General features: G+C 55.2%; 1 protein-coding gene across 8 annotated transcripts in view; it reads left to right on the forward strand.

Moving 5' to 3' along the window:
- Window positions 1-20,247, forward strand: part of CBFA2T3 (CBFA2/RUNX1 partner transcriptional co-repressor 3) — a 76,728-nt gene extending 56,481 nt beyond the window's left edge. For 7 of the 8 annotated variants that reach the window (XM_084755656.1, XM_084755658.1, XM_084755653.1 and 4 more), the window contains 9 exons: window positions 2,212-2,453; window positions 2,605-2,694; window positions 6,435-6,616; window positions 7,394-7,623; window positions 10,265-10,350; window positions 11,029-11,227; window positions 11,768-11,836; window positions 12,525-12,715; window positions 14,168-20,247. In XM_084755656.1, the coding sequence (XP_084611782.1) occupies window positions 2,212-2,453; window positions 2,605-2,694; window positions 6,435-6,616; window positions 7,394-7,623; window positions 10,265-10,350; window positions 11,029-11,227; window positions 11,768-11,836; window positions 12,525-12,715; window positions 14,168-14,437 (1,559 nt within the window). In that variant the 3' untranslated portion in view covers window positions 14,438-20,247. The remainder of the gene's footprint in view (window positions 1-2,211; window positions 2,454-2,604; window positions 2,695-6,434; window positions 6,617-7,393; window positions 7,624-10,264; window positions 10,351-11,028; window positions 11,228-11,767; window positions 11,837-12,524; window positions 12,716-14,167) is intronic. The other variant, XR_014774125.1, reaches the window with a different exon arrangement.
- Window positions 20,248-21,145: the final 898 nt, after the last annotated feature.

Consider the following 21,145-nt stretch of genomic DNA (forward strand, 5'->3'; position numbering starts at 1 on the left):
CCTTGTAGCAGGTGACTATCAGGCTGTAGATGAGGCTATCAGAATGGGGAGGCGTGTCCTCTGAGGGGATTGTACCGGCAGCCACACCCACAGCACACCATAGCATCTCTGGCCTGGGTCTTGCCTTAACTCATGTGGAAGGTGAGGGTCAGCCCTAGGATCAGACAATTGGGGACGCTGGCTGGGTCTACCTGTGAACCGTTTGTCCCTGTGGCCCTGTATGCTCTGTGGATCTAGGACCTGTTTGTTTTTGGCCAAGAGCCCCAGCCCCAGGGTGTTTTATCTGTGCTAGAGCCTCAGGCAGTATCTGGGCAAGACAGAGCCAGTCAGTGGGCTAGACAGCAAAGAAGGGCTATGTGCCCCCCCTGCATCCCTTACCCCCCCCCAGACTCCAAGGCTGGCAGAGTTGGATTAGTTACCCCATCCTGTAGTATGAGCAGATGTGTGACAGGATCCTGCAAGAGCCATAGCAGCTGCAGAGATCTGAGGGTCAGGAAGGAGCTACTTAGGTCAAGGCCCACCTCACCTTCCCGTGCCCCCAGCCCTTAGGCCTCCTCCCAGTGCTTGAGTCAAGATGTACAGGCGAGTACAGTCTGGAGCGACTTGCTGAGGTACCCTTTGCCTCACTCAGCTGGAATCACTGCATTGAGCAAGCCTGGAGAAAAAGCTCGCACTCTCTCTCTCTCTCTCTCTCTCTCTCTCTCTCTCTCTCTCTCTCTCTCTCTCTCTCTCTCTCATTCTGTGTGTGTGTGTGTAGAAAAAGAGCTCGCTCTCTCTTCTCTCTCTCTCTCCCTCTTCTCTCTCTCTCTCTCTCTCTCTCTCTCTCTCTCTCTCTCTCTCTCTCTCCCTCCCCCTCCCTCCCTTCCTCCCTCTGTCTCCCCCCCTTGGCACTTCCACCCCCACCAGGCCGCTCTGCAGGTGGAATGAGACAGCTGGAGCTTTGAGGAATGTGGCCTTGAGGGCGCCCCAGACCTACATTCTCAGCCCCAGCCTAAGAACCTGGCTTCTGCACTCTCAGCCAAGACAGGAGACATCCCTGGCTCATCCCTCAGGTCAGGGGGCACAGGACACAAACAAAAACCATAGTCAGATGAGCCGGAGGTGTATGAACGTGTCTCTTTCCTAGAGGCAGCACTCGTAACCGGTGACCTCTGACCTGTCTGCAGACTCTGCTAATCATAGCTGGGGCCCACAGCCTAAGCTTTTAACCTTTGTCACTCATGGCTGAGAAGCAAGGACTCTGTGGAAGCCCCTGGCCTTGGCCCTGGGACATTGAGCCAGTGGCAGGGCCATCCAGTCAGCCATGGCTCTGTGACTGGCAGCAATGATCTTGTGAGCATGCTTACCAGCTGTCTCCTTGGTCACTTGAACCATGAACTAGCCACTGGACACAACCTCCTGTGTCAAAATTCCCTGAGGAACCCAACCAGCAGCTCCTGGGGTCGGGTAGGGGATGGGGTGAGGTGGGAAGGTCTCAATCTCTCTGCCTGATCAGCTCAAGCATTGGGCTACTTGCTGGCTATGGTGTTGCTAAGTGTTAAAGGGGCTCAGGGCCCTCAAGGTTAGGGAGGTTCCCCAGACATCGCTCAGGGTTGGGGAGACTCAGGGGGCATTGCTTAAAGTTGGTAACGCAAATGGGTAAAAGATACTGCTTGAGGCTGTTACAGCAAGGAGTGGAGTTCCTAGCCATTTCTTGGGGTGATGGGAGGGTGACCTCTCATTTCCCACACCATGGGTGAAGAGGCCCTGTGCTTGCTCACAGTGGAAACCTGAGCTGGTCTGGTAGGATGGACTGGGCATCTGCTGCATGCTGAGGACCTGCACCATTGGCTGGTATGAAGGTCTTGACCTGAGGGTCAGGGTAGCCCCCCAGGGACAGTGTAAGCCAGCCCCACAAATGTCTGTCTGCCGCCACTTCCGGTGTTCAGCCCTCCCACCTTCCTGGCTGGGGTATCTGAGGTAAAGGGAGTCGCCTGCCCAGTACCAGTTTGCAGATCTGTAAAAAGAGCATATCACCTTGAACACAGTGTGGTTGCAAGGATAGAGCAGTAGCTGTGTGCTACCCTGGGCACAGCCAGCTGCTCTGGACTCTACCATCATCATCATCATCATCATCATCATCATCATCATTGTCATGTGGGTCATTGTTGTCACTATTGCCACGTGTACTTAGAATCATCAAGTGCCCTCACGGTCACTGTTCCCCTACAGTAATGAACGGCAGCAGCCACTCACCCACGGCCATCCACGGTGCCCCGTCTACACCCAATGGCTTCAGCAACGGCCCGGCCACCTCATCCACCGCCTCGCTGTCCACACAGCACCTGCCCCCGGCGTGTGGAGCTCGGCAGCTCAGCAAGCTCAAGCGTTTCCTCACCACCCTGCAACAGTTTGGCAGTGACATCTCTCCTGAGATCGGGGAGCGCGTGCGCACGCTGGTGCTGGGGCTGGTGGTGAGTCTCCCGGCTGTCAGGCACCTGTGCTCCCCGTGACAGCCACTCTGCCAGACCCAGAGCCGCCTCCTCCTCCTCCTCCTCCTCCCCAGGGCGTGGGCGGGTCAGATAGTGTGTGGCAACCTTTTAAGTGGGGTGGTCTCTCCTGCAGAACTCAACCCTGACGATCGAAGAATTTCATTCCAAGCTCCAAGAAGCCACCAACTTCCCTCTGCGGCCATTCGTCATCCCCTTTCTGAAGGTAATTGAAGGCAGCGCCCTCCAAGCAGCAGGGGCAGTATATACAAAGGTCTTGGGGACCTCTCAGGGAGATGCTAGCTTATCCACACCTAGGGCACCCACCTCTGCATACATCCAGCTGGATCCTTGGGTCATGCTTCCTGAATGTCTGTGCTCTGCTTTAGTCAAAGTTCAAGGTTTGGCTATAAAAGGGATGCGCTCCAAGATGTGAGGCCCCACCAAGGTCCCTAGCCGTCACTGGGCTGGCCCCACTCCTCTGTGCCCAGCCCCTGCCAATGGAATCCCCCATTCTCACGGAGCAGCTGTACGGGTAAGTTTTTAAACTGCCTAGTTGAGATCAAGAGCCGATTATAGGTTGAAAAGCTCTCTGCGCAGATGTCCTTTTGACCCCCTGGAGGGGGGGACATGCAGGCCCTGACACTGTCAAGCCAATAGTCAGGAAAACCAGAGCCCTCGCTCTCACGGCTGGTAGAGACCCGAGGCTGGGTTCAAGTTTGGGTCTGTACAGTTCAGAGTTCCCACGACATGCACAGTGCGTGCCCTACCAGCCCCATTCCCTCTGGCACCTCACAGGGGGACCCCCACATGGCACCCCATATCTATTCCCCTCCTTCCTCCCACCCACACCTCGCTGGGCTCACACTGGAGCCAGTGACAACAGCGAAACCATGGGTGCCAGTGCGCAGGTCCACCTGGCAGTCATGTGCAGTGCGTCCGAGGCCTTCCTTCTCCTCACCCTCCACGTACTGCCGACCCTGCCGCCGCCTGTCTTTGGGATGCCATGCGGCGGCTTATTTTGTCAGAGCCGATGTTCACAACAGATGCTGGGTAGCGTTGGCCACCCTGTCTCTGCCTGGAATATCCCGGCTTCTGCTGGCCACAGTCCCCACACTCAGTGCCCTTTCCTCCCTAACTAGTGTGGCACCACCCAAAGCAAGCACTGACTGGGTGGATCACCTTGTCAAGCGCTGCCTTGTCAAGGAACCTCCACTCTGCTTTCATGTCTCTGTGCCCACGTTGGCTATTAGGAGACTAACCCGCCTCAAAGCTTACCCAGGACCTCTGCGTCTCATTGTCAGACTAATGATGTGATGTGACGTGAGATATGATATGGAGCTCCCAGGGTGGAAGGGCAGTAAGAACCAAAGGTTAAAAACCTAAAAGTACAAGGTGGCAACCAATCCTTCTGACCTTGTTGCCAAGATACCAGCCAGAGCCCACTCTGTCCAATCAAAGAGGCATAGCCAATTTGTTGGTACAGCATGGTACCAGCCCCAATGGTCTAGAAACAGGGGAGCCAGGGCTGGAGAGATGGCTCGGAGGTTAAGAGCACTGACTGCTCTTCCAGAGGTCTTGAGTTCAATTCCCAGCAACCGCATTTTGGCTCACAACCATCTATGATGAGGTCTGACGCCCTCTTCTGGCCTGCAGGTGTACATGCAGGCAGAGCACTGTACACATAATAATAAATAAATAGATCTTTTTAAAAAGAAAAAAGAAAGAAACAAGGGAGCCAGAGGAAGGGCTTGGGCACTTCAGGTGCCTCGCTGCCCTCACTGGGTGGGGTCCCCTCTTGGCTGGTCGGAGAGCCATCACAGCACCATCCTGGATAGTTATGGACCTCCTGGCCTCTCCAGTGCATCTCACGGCTATCTCTGGGGATGCCATTCCGAGAATAAATTGTTCTGAAGGTGTGGCTGGGCGAGGTGCGGCCAGGCAGAGCCTGGCTCCAACTGCGGGGCCCTTTTGGGTCCTTTCCTAGGCAAGTCAGAACTGCCTGCCACACAAGTGGTGGAAGAACTGAGTTGATTCATAGGGCTCGCTGGAGCCTGTCACGCCAAGGCTTCCGGAGCTCTGGTCTGCAGGTAAGGCTGGAGTCAAGAGAGCTCGTATGACTTTCCCTTGATCACACAAGTCCTCAGTAGCCCAGCCAGGGTGAGTTGTACATCAGATCTTAATTCACCAGCTTGTCGGGGAGGGGCTCTGCAGAGCAAAGTGGAGTGCCACAGAGACGCACGCTTAGCTGTCACCATGGTGGTGCTATGTGGTTCCACTAGAGTCCCAACCAGGAGAAAGGGTTTAGATTTTTCTGGGCATCAAAATCTCCATGTGGGGGCTGGAGAAATGGCTCATCCGTTAAGGGCACTGACTGCTCTTCCAGAGGTCCTGAGTTCAATTCCCAGCAACCACATGGTGACTCACAACCATCTATAATGTAATCTGATGCCCTCTTCTGACCTGCAGGTGTGCATGCAGGCAGAGCACTGTATACATAATAATAAATAACTTTTTAAGAAAATCTCCATGCCAAGTGAAGTTGGGGCCCAGGGTGCCCTGAGCCCAGCTCAGTGTGTCCTCTGAATGATGCCCGGGACTTCTGAGAAAGAATGGGGACTTAACTCTTTCTGGGTGAGCAGTGGTCCTGTATCCCCAGCTGTGTATCTGGACTATGCTACCTGATCCTAGGTCCCCTCCGCTCTGTCCTGCATCCATCTTCATGTAGCTGGACAGTGGGGCTTTTCAGAAGCCACCCGACCCGAGGCTCCAGCTCCCAGATGGCCCCAGATGGCCAGGACCCCAGATGTTTCCCCACCCTAACAGCAACCAGATGGTGCTCGTGCCCAGCCCCCGCCCCCGCCATGCTGGCCAAGGAGAGGACAGGGTGGGTGGGGGACTGGCGAGGGAAGAGACTCTGGGCTACTGAGACCTCCCAGGCCCTCATCCTAGCTCATGCCTCTGACGTGGTCGGCAGATGGTGGGCTGGCCCCCGTTCAGCTATCCAAACAGAAAAACAAGCCTGGCAGCCATACTGCTCAACAAAAATGCATCGGCTGCCTGACGGGCTGGGTGGATGCGCCAACAGAGGCTGAGGAGGCGAGGCTGGAGAAGGCTGCCCTGGCAGCTTTGAACCGCATGGGAAAGTTGTGGATTGTATTTATTTACAAATACTTAGAGCTGCTGGCTCTCCCCTTCCCAAGAGCCTGCCACAGGGCCTCAGTGGCTCTAGAGAGGTTGGCCACTAGCCGTGCACACCCAGAGACGCTGGCCCAGCCCTAGGGTGAAGTTCAGGGGGCTGGAGAATGACTTGGGATGTCATGACTGAGGCTGGGGTTCGTGAAGGTCATCCCCCGACCCACGTGCTCAGAGCTACATGGCTGCAGAAGGCAGGCACTGATGTCCAAGTTCCAGCTGTGAGCTTTGCTCAGGGCTGGGGCTGGAAAGGGAGAGGCAATGGGAAGGGAGGAGCTGGTTCTGTGGGGTTTCTGGCCGATGCGTGTTGGAGGCTAGAGCAGAGACCCTGTAGCAGTCAGGTTCAGCTTACAGCTCTCTCCCTCGCTCCCTGCCCTGCGTGTGTGCGTGTGTATGTGTGTTTCACTGCTTGGCCCTCTCTGAACCTTGCTTTCTTTCTCTGTGCCAAGGATGACATGGTACCTGCTTAGATAGGACGCAAATAAGGAATATTTGCTGCAGATAGCACTCTGACAGGTAGCATGGTGATCTAAAAGTCCCCACATTACTGTGTGTCCTACGGGGCACAGGCCTGGCATTTTCCACAGTGCTATTGGAAGGATAACAGAACCTATGTGACCCGGAGTAGTCCTGAGTCACACAGGGGCAGCCCCGGGCCATCTGCGGTGAGCAGGGTTCGTGGGCTTGCACCCAAACACACACACACACACACACACACACACACAAGCTGCCAGTCAGCTGTGTCTGAGGCTCCTCCTGTCCTGCCCACAGGCCAATCTTCCACTGCTGCAGCGAGAGCTCCTGCACTGTGCCCGCCTGGCCAAGCAGACACCCGCCCAGTACCTGGCCCAGCATGAGCAACTGCTGCTGGATGCCAGTGCCACCTCCCCAGTCGACTCTTCTGAACTCCTGCTGGAAGTCAACGAGAATGGCAAGAGGAGAACACCTGACAGGTGAGAACCCCTTTCACAGGGGCTGGAGAGATGGTTAAGAGTTCTGCCTGCTCTTCCAGAGGTCCTGAGTTCAAGTCCCAGCAACCACATGGTGCCTCGTAACCATCTATAATGTGATCTGATGCCCTCTTCTGTACATAAAGCACTTGCTTACAATAAATAAATACATTTTTTTTTAAAGTAAGAACTCTTTCACAAATTTACAAGACAGGGAGGTGACCCAAGGTGGCCTCTTCCTGCCCATCTGACTCTGCCGCAGCTCTCTGCCAGACAGCTGGCCCAGTCTGTTGTCTGTAGCAAGACTGATACAGTGCTGCAGGGGCAGGCTGGTGTGCTGGCTACACTGAGTTCTGCAGCATACCCTACGTACTCTGTTGAGCTGTGCACCCGGGGTCTCTGGCATCCCTGGAGGACAGAAGCTCAGGATGGGTCTGTCCACTAGAACTTATTTTTTCTTTGTGCTATTTCGTAGACCCTGACTGACCTGGAGCCTAGGGCCCATAGTGGCTGGGCTGGGCTGAACCCCTTGACTGGCCACAGAGGTTCCGGTCCTACTACTGTACCACAGTGGGGACCAACCTGGCCATGGGACCCTGGGTGTCTCCATCTCCCCATTCTCCATTAGGAGCCCCCAGAGGAGGTCAGAGTGGGAGACCAGAACCCAGTGGGGGCTCCTCTGAGTTTCTGCCTCCACCCTAACTGTCTCCTCACACCCTATCACTACTCTCTGTCCAACACTGGGGTTGATAGCCACTGGCCACCTGTTTTCTTGGTCAGGACCAAAGAGAATGGGTCAGACCGGGACCCTCTGCACCCCGACCACCTCAGTAAGCGGTCCTGCACCCTGAACCCCGCCCAGCGCTGCAGCCCCAGCAATGGGTTGCCCCACCCTACGCCGCCCCCACCCCCACACTATCGCCTGGAGGACATGGCCATGGCTCACCACTTCCGGGACTCCTATCGACATCCTGATCCCCGAGAGCTGCGGGAACGCCATCGGCCCCTCGGTAAGCCGTGTGAGAACACCGTCGACCGCTTCAGGTCCGAACACCGAGTGAGCGTGTGAGCCCGTGTATGCCCACGAGCCTGCACGCATGTATAAGCCTGCATGTGCTTGTGTTGGAGAGAGTTTATGTGCATTTATCTGGGGGTTCAGTCAGCAGCTGCTTGTACCAGTGCTTTTGTAGAAGACACTGAAGCTGTCAGCACCACCTCATGTGTCCAATAAGGAAACAGGTATAAGCCAGTAGCCAACCCAGTGCCCATGTAGCCTGACTTGCCCCTTCCGGAGACAAGTCGCCCCTCTTTTAACACAGAACGGCACTAGGCCAGAGGACCCTATCCTTGGATCCAGCCTCTACCACCCTCCTGCGCTGGGCAGCCTGAGGCCAAAGTAGCCAAAGGCAAGCCTACCAGCAGGACTGCCTCGCTTTCCTTGAATCCCGATGTGACCCTTAAATGGGCCACGTGAGCTCCATGTGCCTCCATATCGTCCTCTGCCAGAACAGGAATCGTATGGGGACAGGCATATTGACAGAGCACCTGGCACACACCACTATCTAAGGCCCAGTCCCTGGTGGCAGGGACAGCAGCTGACACAGAGCACATCCCACTGAACTTGCACTCTGTCACTTCTCAGACTGTACCCACGCCTCAAAGGCTCAAAGAGTGCAAGTGGGGCTGGCCGTGGTGGTGCACGACTATAATCCCAGCACTCGGGAGGCAGAGGCAGGCGGGTCTCTGTGAGTTCGAGGCCAGCCTGGTCTACAAAGCAAGTCTAGGACAGCCAAGGCTACACAGAGAAACCCTGTCTCAAAAAAAAAAAAAAAGAGTGCAAGTGGGAACAACAGTGGATGGTCCCAGCCACACCTGCCTTGCCCCAACCTCCTCTGCAGAGGTGGCCAACCCTGTCACACCCTAGTGTGTTGCAGGGGAATGACAGAAACGACCATCCAGGGTCGCTCAGGACACCTATAGGGTCCCAAGCAGGGTCAGCAGAGGCCTTTCCCTGCCCCCACGGGGTAGAAGCTTCCAGGGCCTGGGCCTAGGCAGCAGGTGACAGTGTCTGGCTCACCACAGCCGGGTCAGGCAGGTGCTAATTCCCACCCGCTTCTGCTAATGCAAAAATAAACGCCAGCTGTCGCACAGATCGCAGCCTCTATTTTAGTTTGGGCGTTGGCACAGGCCCCTCGTGGGCAGCCAGAGAGGGTGCTGGATGACGGCTGCAGCCACTCCCTGCCTGCCCTTCTGCAACTCGAGGGAGGCATTTCAGGTTAGGGCACTAGGAGGTCCTTAGGCACTGATGGCCACTTAAAAGGGAGGCTCGGTGCTTCGGGAAGTCTGGACTGGCGCCAGGTCACCTGCACGGTCTCGGTTGCCACAGTGGAAGTATTTGATATTACAGGAAAACTAAGACAGGACGATCATCATGTCCCAGCCAGTGACAACCCACACCTGCCCCATTTGGTCATTCCCAAGGTTACAGATCCAGACTGGCCTTTCACCATACACTGCTTCTGCCTCCTCCACTTACTGCCTGGTAACCACGGACAGACATGACCCTTCACCAACCTCAGTTTTCTCGTCTGTTCTATGGGGAAAAGGACCTTCTCTCCAAGGTCAGGGCAGAGCAAAGGGAACAGTGGTTAGCACCGAGAGCTGCTTGGGAACACCCCTTTAAGTTTGCCAGGTCAGCTTGGGGCTCTCTTTTCAAAGTCCCTACTATGCGGTAACTAGGCAGGGCCAGGAAACTGAGGCCGGGCGTGGTAAGAGAAGGCCCCGGGGATCCCATGGCGATTGAGCCATCCTGGCTTGCTGCTTCGTCTGACCCTGATGCCAGTAGATCTGTTCCCAAGACCACACTTGTGACTGGTAAACACCCAGGCCAGAGTTCAGCCTGGGGACACAGGGCTAAACAGCACACACCGTCTTTCTCTATGGAGCCGATAGTCAGGGGTTGGTGGGGAGGCAAGAGTAAACAGGGACATCTTGTACCTAGAGGCCAGAGACATGCATGGCCTGAGGAATTCCAAAGACTGCAGCTGCAGAGGGGCCCTGGACTTTGAGGAATGCATAGGAGTAGATATATCTGAGAGGAAGTCGTAAACACACGTAAACTGAGCAGCTGCAGAGAGGCCCCGAGTTTGTCGGGCCATGGTAAGACAAACCTTTAAAGCGAATCTAGCTAGAGCCACTTATCAAAAATGGGCATCTGAACAGCGAGAGGAGCCAGATTACAAGGCTAGTAGGAAGGGAATGAGTAGTTGAGGCTGCACCAGGAGGACAAGTGGTTTGGTTTTGGGTTTGGTTTTGAAGTTTATTTATTATGTATACAGTGCTTTGCTTGCATGTGTGCCTCCATGCCAGAAGAGGGCACCAGATCTCTTATAGATGGTTGTGAGCCACCATGTGGTTGCTGGGAATTGAACTCGGGTCCTTTGTAAGAACAGGCAGTGCTCTTAACCTTGGAGCCATCTCTCCAGCCCCGACAAGTGTTTTAACCTATTTCTGAACCCCCTGAGGTAGGATGTAGGAGGCACCTGCAAGTAGTGGCGGGGCCTGAGATCTAAGTTGGCTTGGTTATGGGCCAGGGTGGGGCTTGGCACCTGCACCGGGAGCCTGAGTGTGCGCCGATCGCCCTTTCTGCAGGCATGCCTGCGTCTCGACAAGAGGAAGTGATTGACCACAGGCTCACAGAGCGTGAGTGGGCAGAAGAGTGGAAACACCTCAACAGTGTGAGTGTCCAGCTGGGGTTGCTGGGCCCCTGTGACTCCCAGAATGTCTGCACAACTCGGGAGCCTGAGGCTGGGGGTGGGGAGCAACACTGAGTTTGGGCTCCTCTGGGTTCAGCATCTCCTGGCAAGACCCACCTGAGTGCCTGCTGCTGCCTGTCCCTTTGAGCATCCTTGTCCCTTGCTGACCTATCAAGGTGCTGTGAAAGAGTAGAGTCAAGGACGCTGAACCATGCAGACAGGCCCTTCCTCCTCCTCTAAGTCCTGCTTGGAGGCTCTTGCAGACTAGAGCCCCAGTGGTGTGGGATATCTTTGTGGTAGGCTGGGTGGACCGTGTCTTGATGTTCCTAGGAACCCTGTTCCTCTGACCACCGTGCATCCTGAAATGTGTCCCCTTACACCATCCTTTCTTGGCAATGCTCCCAGAGCGGGTTGCTCTCAAGAGTTTTAAAGGGAAGACCCCAAGCCCCTACCCTACATCCAACGAAGCTCCCATTAAAGTTGGGAGCCCACAGGCACTGGGAGCCACATCACTCTTTGTGGGGGGAGCCAAGGTAGATTTCTGTGCCCTGCCTTCAGGGATGGTGAGCTGGCTCCCTGACCACCCCTTCCATGTTGGATGGCCACATCTGGCCACAGCCCCGGTTCCAACGTACTGAAGGCCCTGCCACCTGCCTGCAGCTCCTGAACTGCATCATGGATATGGTGGAGAAGACCCGACGATCCCTCACCGTCCTGCGCCGGTGTCAGGAGGCCGACCGAGAGGAACTCAACCACTGGATTCGGTGCTACAGTGACTCTGAGGAAGGGAAGAAAGGCCCCACCCCCACCTCTGCCCGGTCCCTCAACAGCTGCAACGGTCCTGAGGGGTCTCAGTTAGGTGTGTATTAAGGCAGAACATGGAGAAACTGTAGAGGGGGGTTGCCAGCCCCGCTACACAGTCTCTATAGGACGCCACTGGTTCCCCCACAAAGCTAGCAACAGCCAGCCCTTACTTAAACAGAGAGCTTCGCTTGGAAAAGAGGGTGGGGCTTTTTTCACTGCAGAAAGATAACGCCTGGCCTGCTTGGGCATCGGGACCTCCCGGGTTCTGGTAGGTACAGGCCACGCTTAGGAGGTGCGGCTTCTGCTTATCCATCCTCCACAGTGGTGACCTCAGAGATGAGGGGAGGCCCAGGACATGCCCAGCTCCCAGCCTGAATCCATGTGCACTGCCTACAGAGCGTGCCACTCCACGTCTCTGCCCATCCCCCAACCATTCCCATGGTGGCATGTGAAGCCCTCTTTCCCAGGGGTAAAAAAAAAAAAAATGCTCCTTGCCTTCAAGCCCTGGCCAGAGGGGAAGGGAACCCAGTGTAGAAGAAGGCAGCCGATGCCCCCACTTTGTGCATAACGCTGTGCCCCCACTTCCTTGTTTCAGATGTTCACCGGGATTTCATGCCCAGGACCCTCTCTGGCTATATGCCTGAGGAGATCTGGAGGAAGGCTGGTGAGTAAGGCTACAGGGACAGACCCTGGGGACAGCCATAAGAAGTGTCTGTGATTCAGACGGACTCCCCGTGCAGTTTGTGGACTTACACATTGGGCGGCACATAGGGGTTACACAAAATGCATGCGCGCACGTGCACGCACAAACACACACACACACACACACACACACATACACACACAGAGGGGCGGGATAATATCAGACACTTACAGCCAGGGTTCACATAGCCTACTTCTGGCTCCCCGTGGATAGGCCCAAGCAGAGCCAAGGAGCAGGTCCCTTACAGCAGTGCCTTGCCTGAAGCCTGTTAGAACAGGATCCTGAACAGTACCAGAACCTGCTGGGTCTTACTGTGGGTGAGGACTGGCCCTCACACTCTGAGGATGCACACCACAGTGAGAACCGTGACACTGGCAGGTGGAGGTTGAATTTTGGGGAAGTTTTGCCCACAGCTCCATCCCTCATGACCAGGGTTGCACACATATTCATGACTCACACATTCACCCGTATAACCTTTCAGCAAAGGTGTGGGCTCATCTGCCTTTGTCTGGCCGGCATGCATGTGTGCACATAACCACATTTGGGCTCCTACCCAAGTTGTGGATGCAGAGGGTTCCAGAACCCTAGGGGGGCTCGCCTGGGTGACCACTGGCCAGCGTGAGCACTGCTCTACCTCTGTGCTTCGCAGAAGAAGCCGTGAATGAGGTAAAGCGCCAGGCCATGTCGGAGCTACAGAAAGCTGTGTCTGATGCGGAGCGCAAAGCGCATGAACTCATCACCACGGAGCGTGCTAAGATGGAACGCGCCCTGGCTGAGGCCAAGCGGCAGGCTTCGGAGGATGCCCTGACTGTCATCAACCAACAAGAGGACTCCAGCGAGGTAGGGTCACTGTCCTGCTCTACACTACACTCCATCTCTGCCTTCTGGTACACAGTAGTCTGTGGGCTGACCAAACCTGGGTTGGAAACACCACACCTGTGCAGCCTCTAGGCCACATGAGCTCTCTGCTCTCAGTGGTCGTGACTGCCGCAGGTGGCATAGGCAAGCAAGCAAGCAAGCAAGCAGTCCATTCAGCACCTATTGGCAGTAAATACAGAGACACACGAGGCCTGGTAAGGTGTCCCTCAGGCCCTCCCAACCTGCAGTAGCAGTAATCGAAGGTCCTGGGAGCAGTGGCTTATCTGGGCCTGGCATGTGTTGGAGTCCATATTCCATTGAAGCCTATTGATGCCAAACCCTCTGCCTTTAACTTGTAAAAGCAAGAGGGTTAAAGAGACTTTTCAGGACCCCAGGGCCTGCCGCGGCTTCTGGCACACCCGCAGATGCTCACCGAACAGGAAGGAGAAGCCATGAGAGCTCTGACCTTGTGCGCCCAGATGCCTGGGCACTGTGCTCCATCCAGCAGGGTGGGTGAAGGAGGATACTTTCCTCTGCCCCTAATGTTTGGTTGGCAGGACAGCAAGGAGAAAGGAAAAGCCGGGTCTCCAACATTGGGGAGACAAAGCCCGGTAGATCTTGGGGCCCACTGATCTACTTGATAAGTTCTAAGCCGATGAGAGACACTCTCTCTCTCTCTCTCTCTCTCTCTCTCTCTCTCTCTCTCTTTTGAGACTCTCTTAAAATAAAGTGGACATAAGTCAGAAATAATATCAGAAAATCAGAAAATAAGTCAGAAATGATACCAGATGTTGTCCTCAGGCCCCCACATGCATGTACATATGTACTTACATACACATGTGCACATGCACACAAACATACACAGGATCTCAGAGCTGTGGGGAGATGGGCAAAGAGCCAACCAGAGTGTTGAGTATTTGGGGGTAAGGACAGTACCTCACTAGGTGTGACATCTGAGCAGACCTGGGGAAGGGGCTTAAAGAGCCATCAAGCAAGGCCTGCGTGAGTGGAGCTGCGTCAGCTGAGGACCAGCAGTCAGGGGTGAGGCCAGAGACTTCAGATGTTAAATAGAGGCTAAATAGAGACAAGAAGTGGGGCTTTGACTCCCGAAGCGGGGGCCAGCCTCCCAGTCCCACAGCCCGGCACCTTCCAGGGATCTCCAGGCATCCATCCCTCAGAGAAATATAGTCAGAAAGGGTTAGCCTTGGTGGAGCACCCAGTGACTGACTGCCTTGACAGTTCAGTTGCCTCCGGGGGCTCTCAAGTTGTTTGTTCTTCCTGAGTGCAGCCCTAACTGGGTCTCAGCAGCTCTCACCTGACACACACACACACACACACACACACACACACACGCACACACACACACTCCTTTTCAGCAGTGGGCAGGTTGTCTGTCCCATTCTGAGCATCTCCTGTGCCCTCCTCCACATCCAGAGCTGCTGGAACTGCGGGCGCAAGGCCAGCGAGACTTGTAGCGGCTGCAATGCTGCACGCTACTGCGGGTCCTTCTGTCAACACAAGGACTGGGAGAAGCACCACCACGTGTGCGGCCAGAGTCTGCAGGGCCCCGCAGCTGCAGTGGCTGACCCACTGCCTGGACAGCCTGACGCCACTGCGAGCCCCAGCGAAGCCGGCTCAGCGGGGCCCTCTCGCCCCTGCTCTCCAGGCCCACCAGGCCCACTGGATGCTGCTGTGCCCCGCTGACCTCCAGATCCGACGACGCCCAGCCCATGGACGCCATGCCCTGCCAACCTCCTGGCCCCACCGTGGCCCACCAGATGCCTGGAGCCGGTGTGTGGAGTCACTGCTGCTATTGCTTCTCTCCAAAAGAAATCACAGACCCAACGGAACTGCATCCGTGCAGCCTCAGCTACCTGACACGGTCTGCCAGGACCTCTGCAGCCTCTCTTCGCAAGCGTCCTCAGAAACCACTGCGGAGCTACAGACAGTGGCACCTGTGGGTGCGAGTGTGGCCGGCTCTGCCGCTGTCTGTTCCTGTCCGCCCCCTCTCTGTTTGTTTCTTGATGTCTTTCTTGGTCTCCCTCTGTTTCCCTGCCCCGGCTCTCCCTGTATCCCCTATCCTCTGCCTTTGTGATGTCCACAGGCTTTCTCTGTAACCAGAGGAGCCTAATCGGTGGCGTTTATTTTCCCTGAAGAACTTCTTTGGAGATTTTGTTTTGTTTTGTTGGCAAACACGCTACTTAGAAATGGACAAAGAAGACTGTGTGGGGCTCTCCCCATTCCTTGTTAGAAAGGGAAGAAACTGCGAATCTCTACCTTGAGTTGCTGTATCACCCAGGCAACCCCGGGGGGGATCGGCCCACGTAGCAGAGACGGCAAGAAGGATTTCAGTTTCCAACTCAAGAAGCATTTGTTTTTGGGTTTCAGGTTCTATTTCTTTAATGTCAAACTCTTTGGCTTTAAGTGAAAAAGAAAAAAAGAAAAAGAAAAAAGGAATCCAAAAAGTTTATTATTTTTTTTTTTTAAGCAGAAGAAACAAACCTGTAAACTACCTTGCCAGCTAGCCAGCCAAGGATGCCGGACACACCTCACTCCAAAGGAAATCCAAAAAGCAAACTCAAGAAATCAAAGTCCAAACTTTATTTTTATCACTGCCAAAGTATTTTTTTTTTCATGGTCTCGCCATCCTGGGTTTGTTTGGATGTTGGTCTTTTACTTTGGTTTTGATTTTTGTCAGGGGTGTTGGGATACTGGGATTTGGTGGGTGGGGCCAAGAAGAAACCTTTCGTTCCTTTTTGACTAGCGGACAGCATCCTTGCTAGGCAAAGCAGTCGGCAGCAAGGCCACGTGACCCTCAACCAACCCCAGATCCAGAAGCCCCAGTCAACACGAGCCTGAGCCTTGCGCACCCTAAGGCCATGTCCATGCGCCTCTATATGCAAGGGAGACGCCTCCATCTGTCCCCACACCTCCTGTGACTTCTCATAACTCATTTCCACTTGTGAGGAAAAAAAAAAGTGCTAAAGTGTTCTTCCCAGAGAGAGCACAATTCCTGACTGAAACTGTGACAATCTTTTGGGTTGATTCTTGACTGCTGTGAAAGCATTAAGGAGACAGCGAGTCGCGCTTTCTTGGGGTTCCCTCCTCTACCTCTCTGCTCTCTCACCCCCACCTACCTCCATCTCGGCCCCATCACCCCGTCCCCAGTGTCTTGCTGTGGCTACCCTCATTTCTTTCAAACTTTTACAGAAAAAAAAAAGAAAAGAAAGGAAAAAAAATACAAACACAAAAGCCAGCAGCCACCCTCACCTCACCCGGAAGCCTCGAGCCCAGCTGTACATACCCCCGTGTCTCAACCTCCAATGTTCGTCTCCAGCCCTGGGAGTGGTGGTGATGCTTGTCCACCTACACTCCAGCCTCTGCCCACCCTGCCCTCCACCCGCTCGACTCCCTCAAGGATTCAAGGAGGAAATGAAGGAAGGAGGCTCATGCCTGAACCAAACAAAAAGAGACAGCAGACACAGTCCAGGTCTGCCACCTATGTGTGTGGCTGCAGCAAGCTGCAGGCCTAGCGTGCAATATGGGGGATTGCTCCTGAACTCTGGGCCCAGGGGGGTGGCCCTGCCCAGAGCAAGGTGTGCAGCGTGTGTTTAATATGAATGTAAATAGTCTCCACAGAGGTCCCAACCACGGCATCAGTACCGAGGAGATGTTTGCCAAATAAAAAAAAAATTAAGACAAACCACAGAAGTATGTGAAATTTAGGAACCACTTTGGAAGGGATCTGAGCTGTGGTCCTACGGGCTTGTTTGGTTCCTGGTGTTTCTTCACAACTGTAAAATTCAGTCTTTAAGAAAACATTATATGGAAGGATCCTGTCAGGCACCGTCGCCCTGGTGCTACCCTGAGCAGAGCCTGACAGCAACCCTTGCTCTGAAGGCCAAGGTAGATTGCATCCCATGGAAGGTTCCTGAGGCCGCAGCCTGCCAAGCCCACAGAGATGTTTTGTTTTGTTTTGTTTTGTGGGTTTCAGAGAAGCCAGGACACATGGCGGTCTCCCACCCTTGCATCTAGTGGACCAGTTGCCCTGAGCGACTGCCTGCAAACACCGAGTCCGTGTGCTGGTAGAGACCTGCCTCCCACCTCAGGAAGCCCTCACTGCACCCCCTTTCCCAGCTGTACCTCATGCAGTGCTTCTTGTCTCTGTTACCCCTACAGCATGCGGTATCCTTGGCCCTTCCAAGAGGAGGGCAGGCCAGTGGCCATCGGTAGGAAAGCGCTCTGGGTGGTGAGCACCATGCTTGTGGGGCGGGGGAGGCGGGGGAACAAAGCTAGGCCTTCAGGTTGGACTTAAGCAGTGTAGTCTCTGGAGGTCTGGGCCAGGAGTCCTGAGGCGTTATCCCTGATAACCCACATCCATGGTGTCGGGACTTGAGAGTGCCTGCTCCTGTGTGGGCCAGCCATTCTGAGGTAGGTTGCAGAGAGCCCCTTCCCTGAAGGCCAACCATTTTGCTTTAGTTTCAGATACCTCCTTTTCCGCCCTTACCATCCTTAGCCACCTTCTTAGAAACAAGGAGACCCACTAGGGACGACAAAACACTGCCCAGCCAAATCGGTCTCCATGAACTAGGCTACGTATTTAGGGTTCAGTGGAGCAGCCCCTCCTGACCCCCTCTCCCCAAAAAACACCCTGGCTGTTGCGAGGGATATCCCCTTAAGACAGCTGTCAGATGCCATTGGACCACAGTGAGTCCCTTGGGTGTGAGATTTGGCCAGCAATCGTAGGCAGCCAGGGTGAGAGGGTTGGCAGGCCGACAGAAGAGCTCAGCAGTCAAGCACCTGCAGAACTAGGGTAGCACTAAGGTGAGTGTAGAGGGCTAGGTGAGCAGTTGGGGGGCGCGGGGGGTGGGGGGGCCGAAGCAGCAGAAGGGAATCCCTGTATACTGATAAACTGGTGAGTTCTGGCTGGATGTCAGCGGTTTCCAAGGGCGGTGGGGTTGCCAAGCCAAGTGCTAGGGCCCCCGGCAAAGCTGTGGGTTCTCTGCTCAGGCACCAGCCGTCCAAAGACCCTCACAGCAGAACCAAACAACCTCACAGCTTTGGAAAGAGGCAGGTCAGTGAGTATTCTTCCTTGGGAGGTACACCCTGCACCCTGGGTGGCCATCACCGCAGCATGACCTTGGTTTCAACCTACAGTCTGCCTGGGGCCCTACACAGAGCTGGGGAGGGTGGAACTCCGTCCCTGACCTCCTGCTGAGAGCACCCCCTTCTACCTTCTCCAGTTCCCAAGTCATGGACCTAGCAGCAACTTGCCAGGCCCTGCCTCCCAGGAGCCACAGCCCAACATGAACCAAATCCCAAATCAAAAGGCAACTTTACTTCCTGTTCTGAGGCCAAAGCCAGACTAGGAAGGCTGAGCAGGGGAGGCCAGGTAGCAGGCAGAACTCTCCGACCGGCAAGGCTCAGCCCAGACCCTGACCCGTGACCTTATGACTTCTTGGCATGTGTCCTTCCACCTCCCACACCCACCCCTCCCCTCATCTCCTTGCCCAGCCCTGCCCCAAGCCCAGTCTGCCCTCTCCCTGAGGACTGCCTAAGAGGGCTCTTTCCAGCTCAATCCCCAGGTCTGCACAGAGGCAGAGACAAATAGTTCTTCCACACGTGGTCGCAGGTATATAGGAGCAGGCTGGACTACACCACAGCTCAGGTCCTACTGCCTGACACGGGTGCCAAGGTGAGAAGAGCCAGCCCCCACAGGAGGGCCCAGAAGGAGTCAGTCAAGTGGGACATCTGTCAGAAGACCTGAGAGGTCGCTGACGAGGAAGGAGGATGAAAATCGGAGGCAGGCCCATGCGTGGGCAGCGTTATCTCAAGGCCACAGTGGGCAGGGATCAGGATGGGCCCCAGAGGCCTCATTTAATCCAAATAAATAATTAGGCTAACACCAAAGTCTCATCTCTGGTGTCATCTGTCCGTTATCCTGCTCCTCAGCCTAACCTCACTGCTAGACACTTTCCTGAGTTTGTCTCTCTGACCCACCTGGCTTCCCGTACACCTCCACCTGCCGTTCCACCTAACTACCCCAGCCTGCCTACCTTGGCCCACCTGCCTCCATCTTATCCATCCACCTGCTCATCCACCTGCTCATCCACCTGGCCCCCCTGTCCATTACCCCTTCTAAACTGTGTCTCCGCCCCACCATCCCACCATCCCACCATCCCACCATCCCATTCCTGCGTCTGTCTTCCAGTCCCACCCACACAACCACCCCTAGGTCCATCTTTCCTGTCCTCTCTCTGCTCCCCACACCCTCCCCATACTCAGAGCAGTATCAGCTCCCTCAGGGTACCAAAGACACTAGGGCCTCCATTGCCCTCCACTCTGTTTGCCCTGAGCTGGCCACAGCTGCCCTAAGAATAAGGCCACTGCCTCTTGGTGCTCTGCCCCCCTGCCATCGCGTCCTGACACCTCCAAACCTATGAGTTCCCACCGCAGGCATTGTGGACAGATTGGACATTTTCTTATGGCAACCGTGACACATCTGAACCTGCTTGGGGAGAGAAGGGGTCAAGCATGTGTGCTGGGAGCAGGTCTGCACACCTGCCCGGGAGCTCTGAAAGGCTGTTAGGCAAGCATGTTCCTGAAAGTAGGGGCAGTCCTTTTCAGGAGTCTGCCCTTAAGAGGACAGCAAGCCAGTGCTGGGCTCCCTTGAGGCAGGAGTGCTCTTAAGGCCCTGCTCCTCAGGACCCTTAGGCACTATTCCCATCTTTTCTGTTAGGATCCCAAGGAGCTCAGAGCTGAACATCTCCAGTCTGGCCCTACTAGCTGCACACATGGTGGTGGGGGATTTACTGCATGTCTGAGGCCATCCACAGGTTCCCGTGATAACTCACTGTTCTTCCTGAAGCTCCTACCATGTAGGGAAGTTTCTTAAATAAGGCTGGGGAGAGGCCCCTGGGTTGCCATCATGCTGGGAAGAGGAAGAGAAGACAGAAAGAGAAACTTGAGGTGAGCCGGGCTCAGGGAACCATCTAGTCCTGTAGACAGCTCACAGACAAAGCCCAGGACAGTCAGTCGACAATTTGCACAAGTCCCCAAACTCTAGAAAGCTCTATCTTGTTTTCTGTTCCTTCAGTCCTTAAGAGTAGCATCCCAGACCCCAAAATGAGAATGCAGCATCTGACTCAATGTCCGGCTGGCTCATAGCCTCAAAGCCCCACCCCCGACCCCGTACCCAGCCCAGCTCTCAACCCAGCCCCCACAGCCCTCAGCTCACAGCGTATCTGGGGTAGGCCAAGGGTCAGGCCCGGAGCACAGCGGCACACAGCCTGCCGGGGGAACTGTTGCTTTTCCATTTCTTTTCCCGCTGCAGGAGCTGGGTGGAAAGTACTGGATGCTGTCTTCATGAAAGACTGTCCCACAGTCCTGTGTCTGGGTGCTGTGTCCTTCCCACCCACCACTATCTTCTGTCCTCTATATGTTTGCCCTGTGGGTCATGGACACAGTGATCAGGTTAATTGCATCTGTGTAATAAAGTGAGCATTTGATATGAAGGCTCTGCTGCTCCTCCAGGCTGTTGCGCACACCCGATCACCGTGTTGAAAGATGTACAGACAAGGGTGGGTATGGTGTTCTGTTGTAGCAGAGAAGACTTGGGGCACACAAAGTGGTGGTGGTGCGGGGGGGGGGCGGGAAGGCTTCAACACCATGTACTGTTGCTACATCCTTGGTAAGTGGGGCCCATCTTGGAAGGCCGGGCCTTACGGAGTTCTGGAAAACCTTGGGCCCCCAAAAATGACCCTGAGTTTCAAGGGTCATACAGTTAGTAACTGGTTAGTAACTGGCTTACCACTGGGGCCAAGTCCTTTGAGCTGTCCACGTGACGGAGACAGTGGGACCTGGCTGAGGGGAACACTAAAGACCTGGGGGACACTGACACCTGAGGGACACTGAAGCCTTGCTGGTGACACAGGATCTGAGAGAACACTAAAGGGCTACTGAAGACCTGAGAGGACACTGAGGACCTCAGAGCGGCACAGCAGAGAGACCCGTCATCTCTCAGCGTGCTCCTGTGGCAGCTGTGTCCTGGCTAAAGGGGACTCTGTCTAGAACCAGACACTGGCCACAATGCTTCTTCAGGCTGCCTGGAGGAAGCGACTGCCATTAATACTGTCCCAGCTTGGAACACAGTGTATTTTTGAAGGCTTTGTTGGGAAGGCCAGCATCGGGGCATGGGGTGGGGGCAGGGAGGTTAAGCCAGGCGCCTGGCTGGAGCCCTACTGGGCCTGATGTGTCAGCGAGCTCAGGATAGCATGGGGGGGGGTGCGGGGGGGTGGAGGGTGACATGGTTTTTCCACTGCAGACACTGAGCTCAGAGCAGGGACTGGGCTCCATCCATATGGCCTTGGCTTGGACACAGCCTGCCATGTCCTACCTCCCATGTGGAAGTAA

The sequence above is a fragment of the Acomys minous genome (genome assembly GCF_964271855.1).
Source record: "Acomys minous genome assembly, chromosome: 14".
Lineage (NCBI taxonomy): Eukaryota > Metazoa > Chordata > Mammalia > Rodentia > Muridae > Acomys > Acomys minous.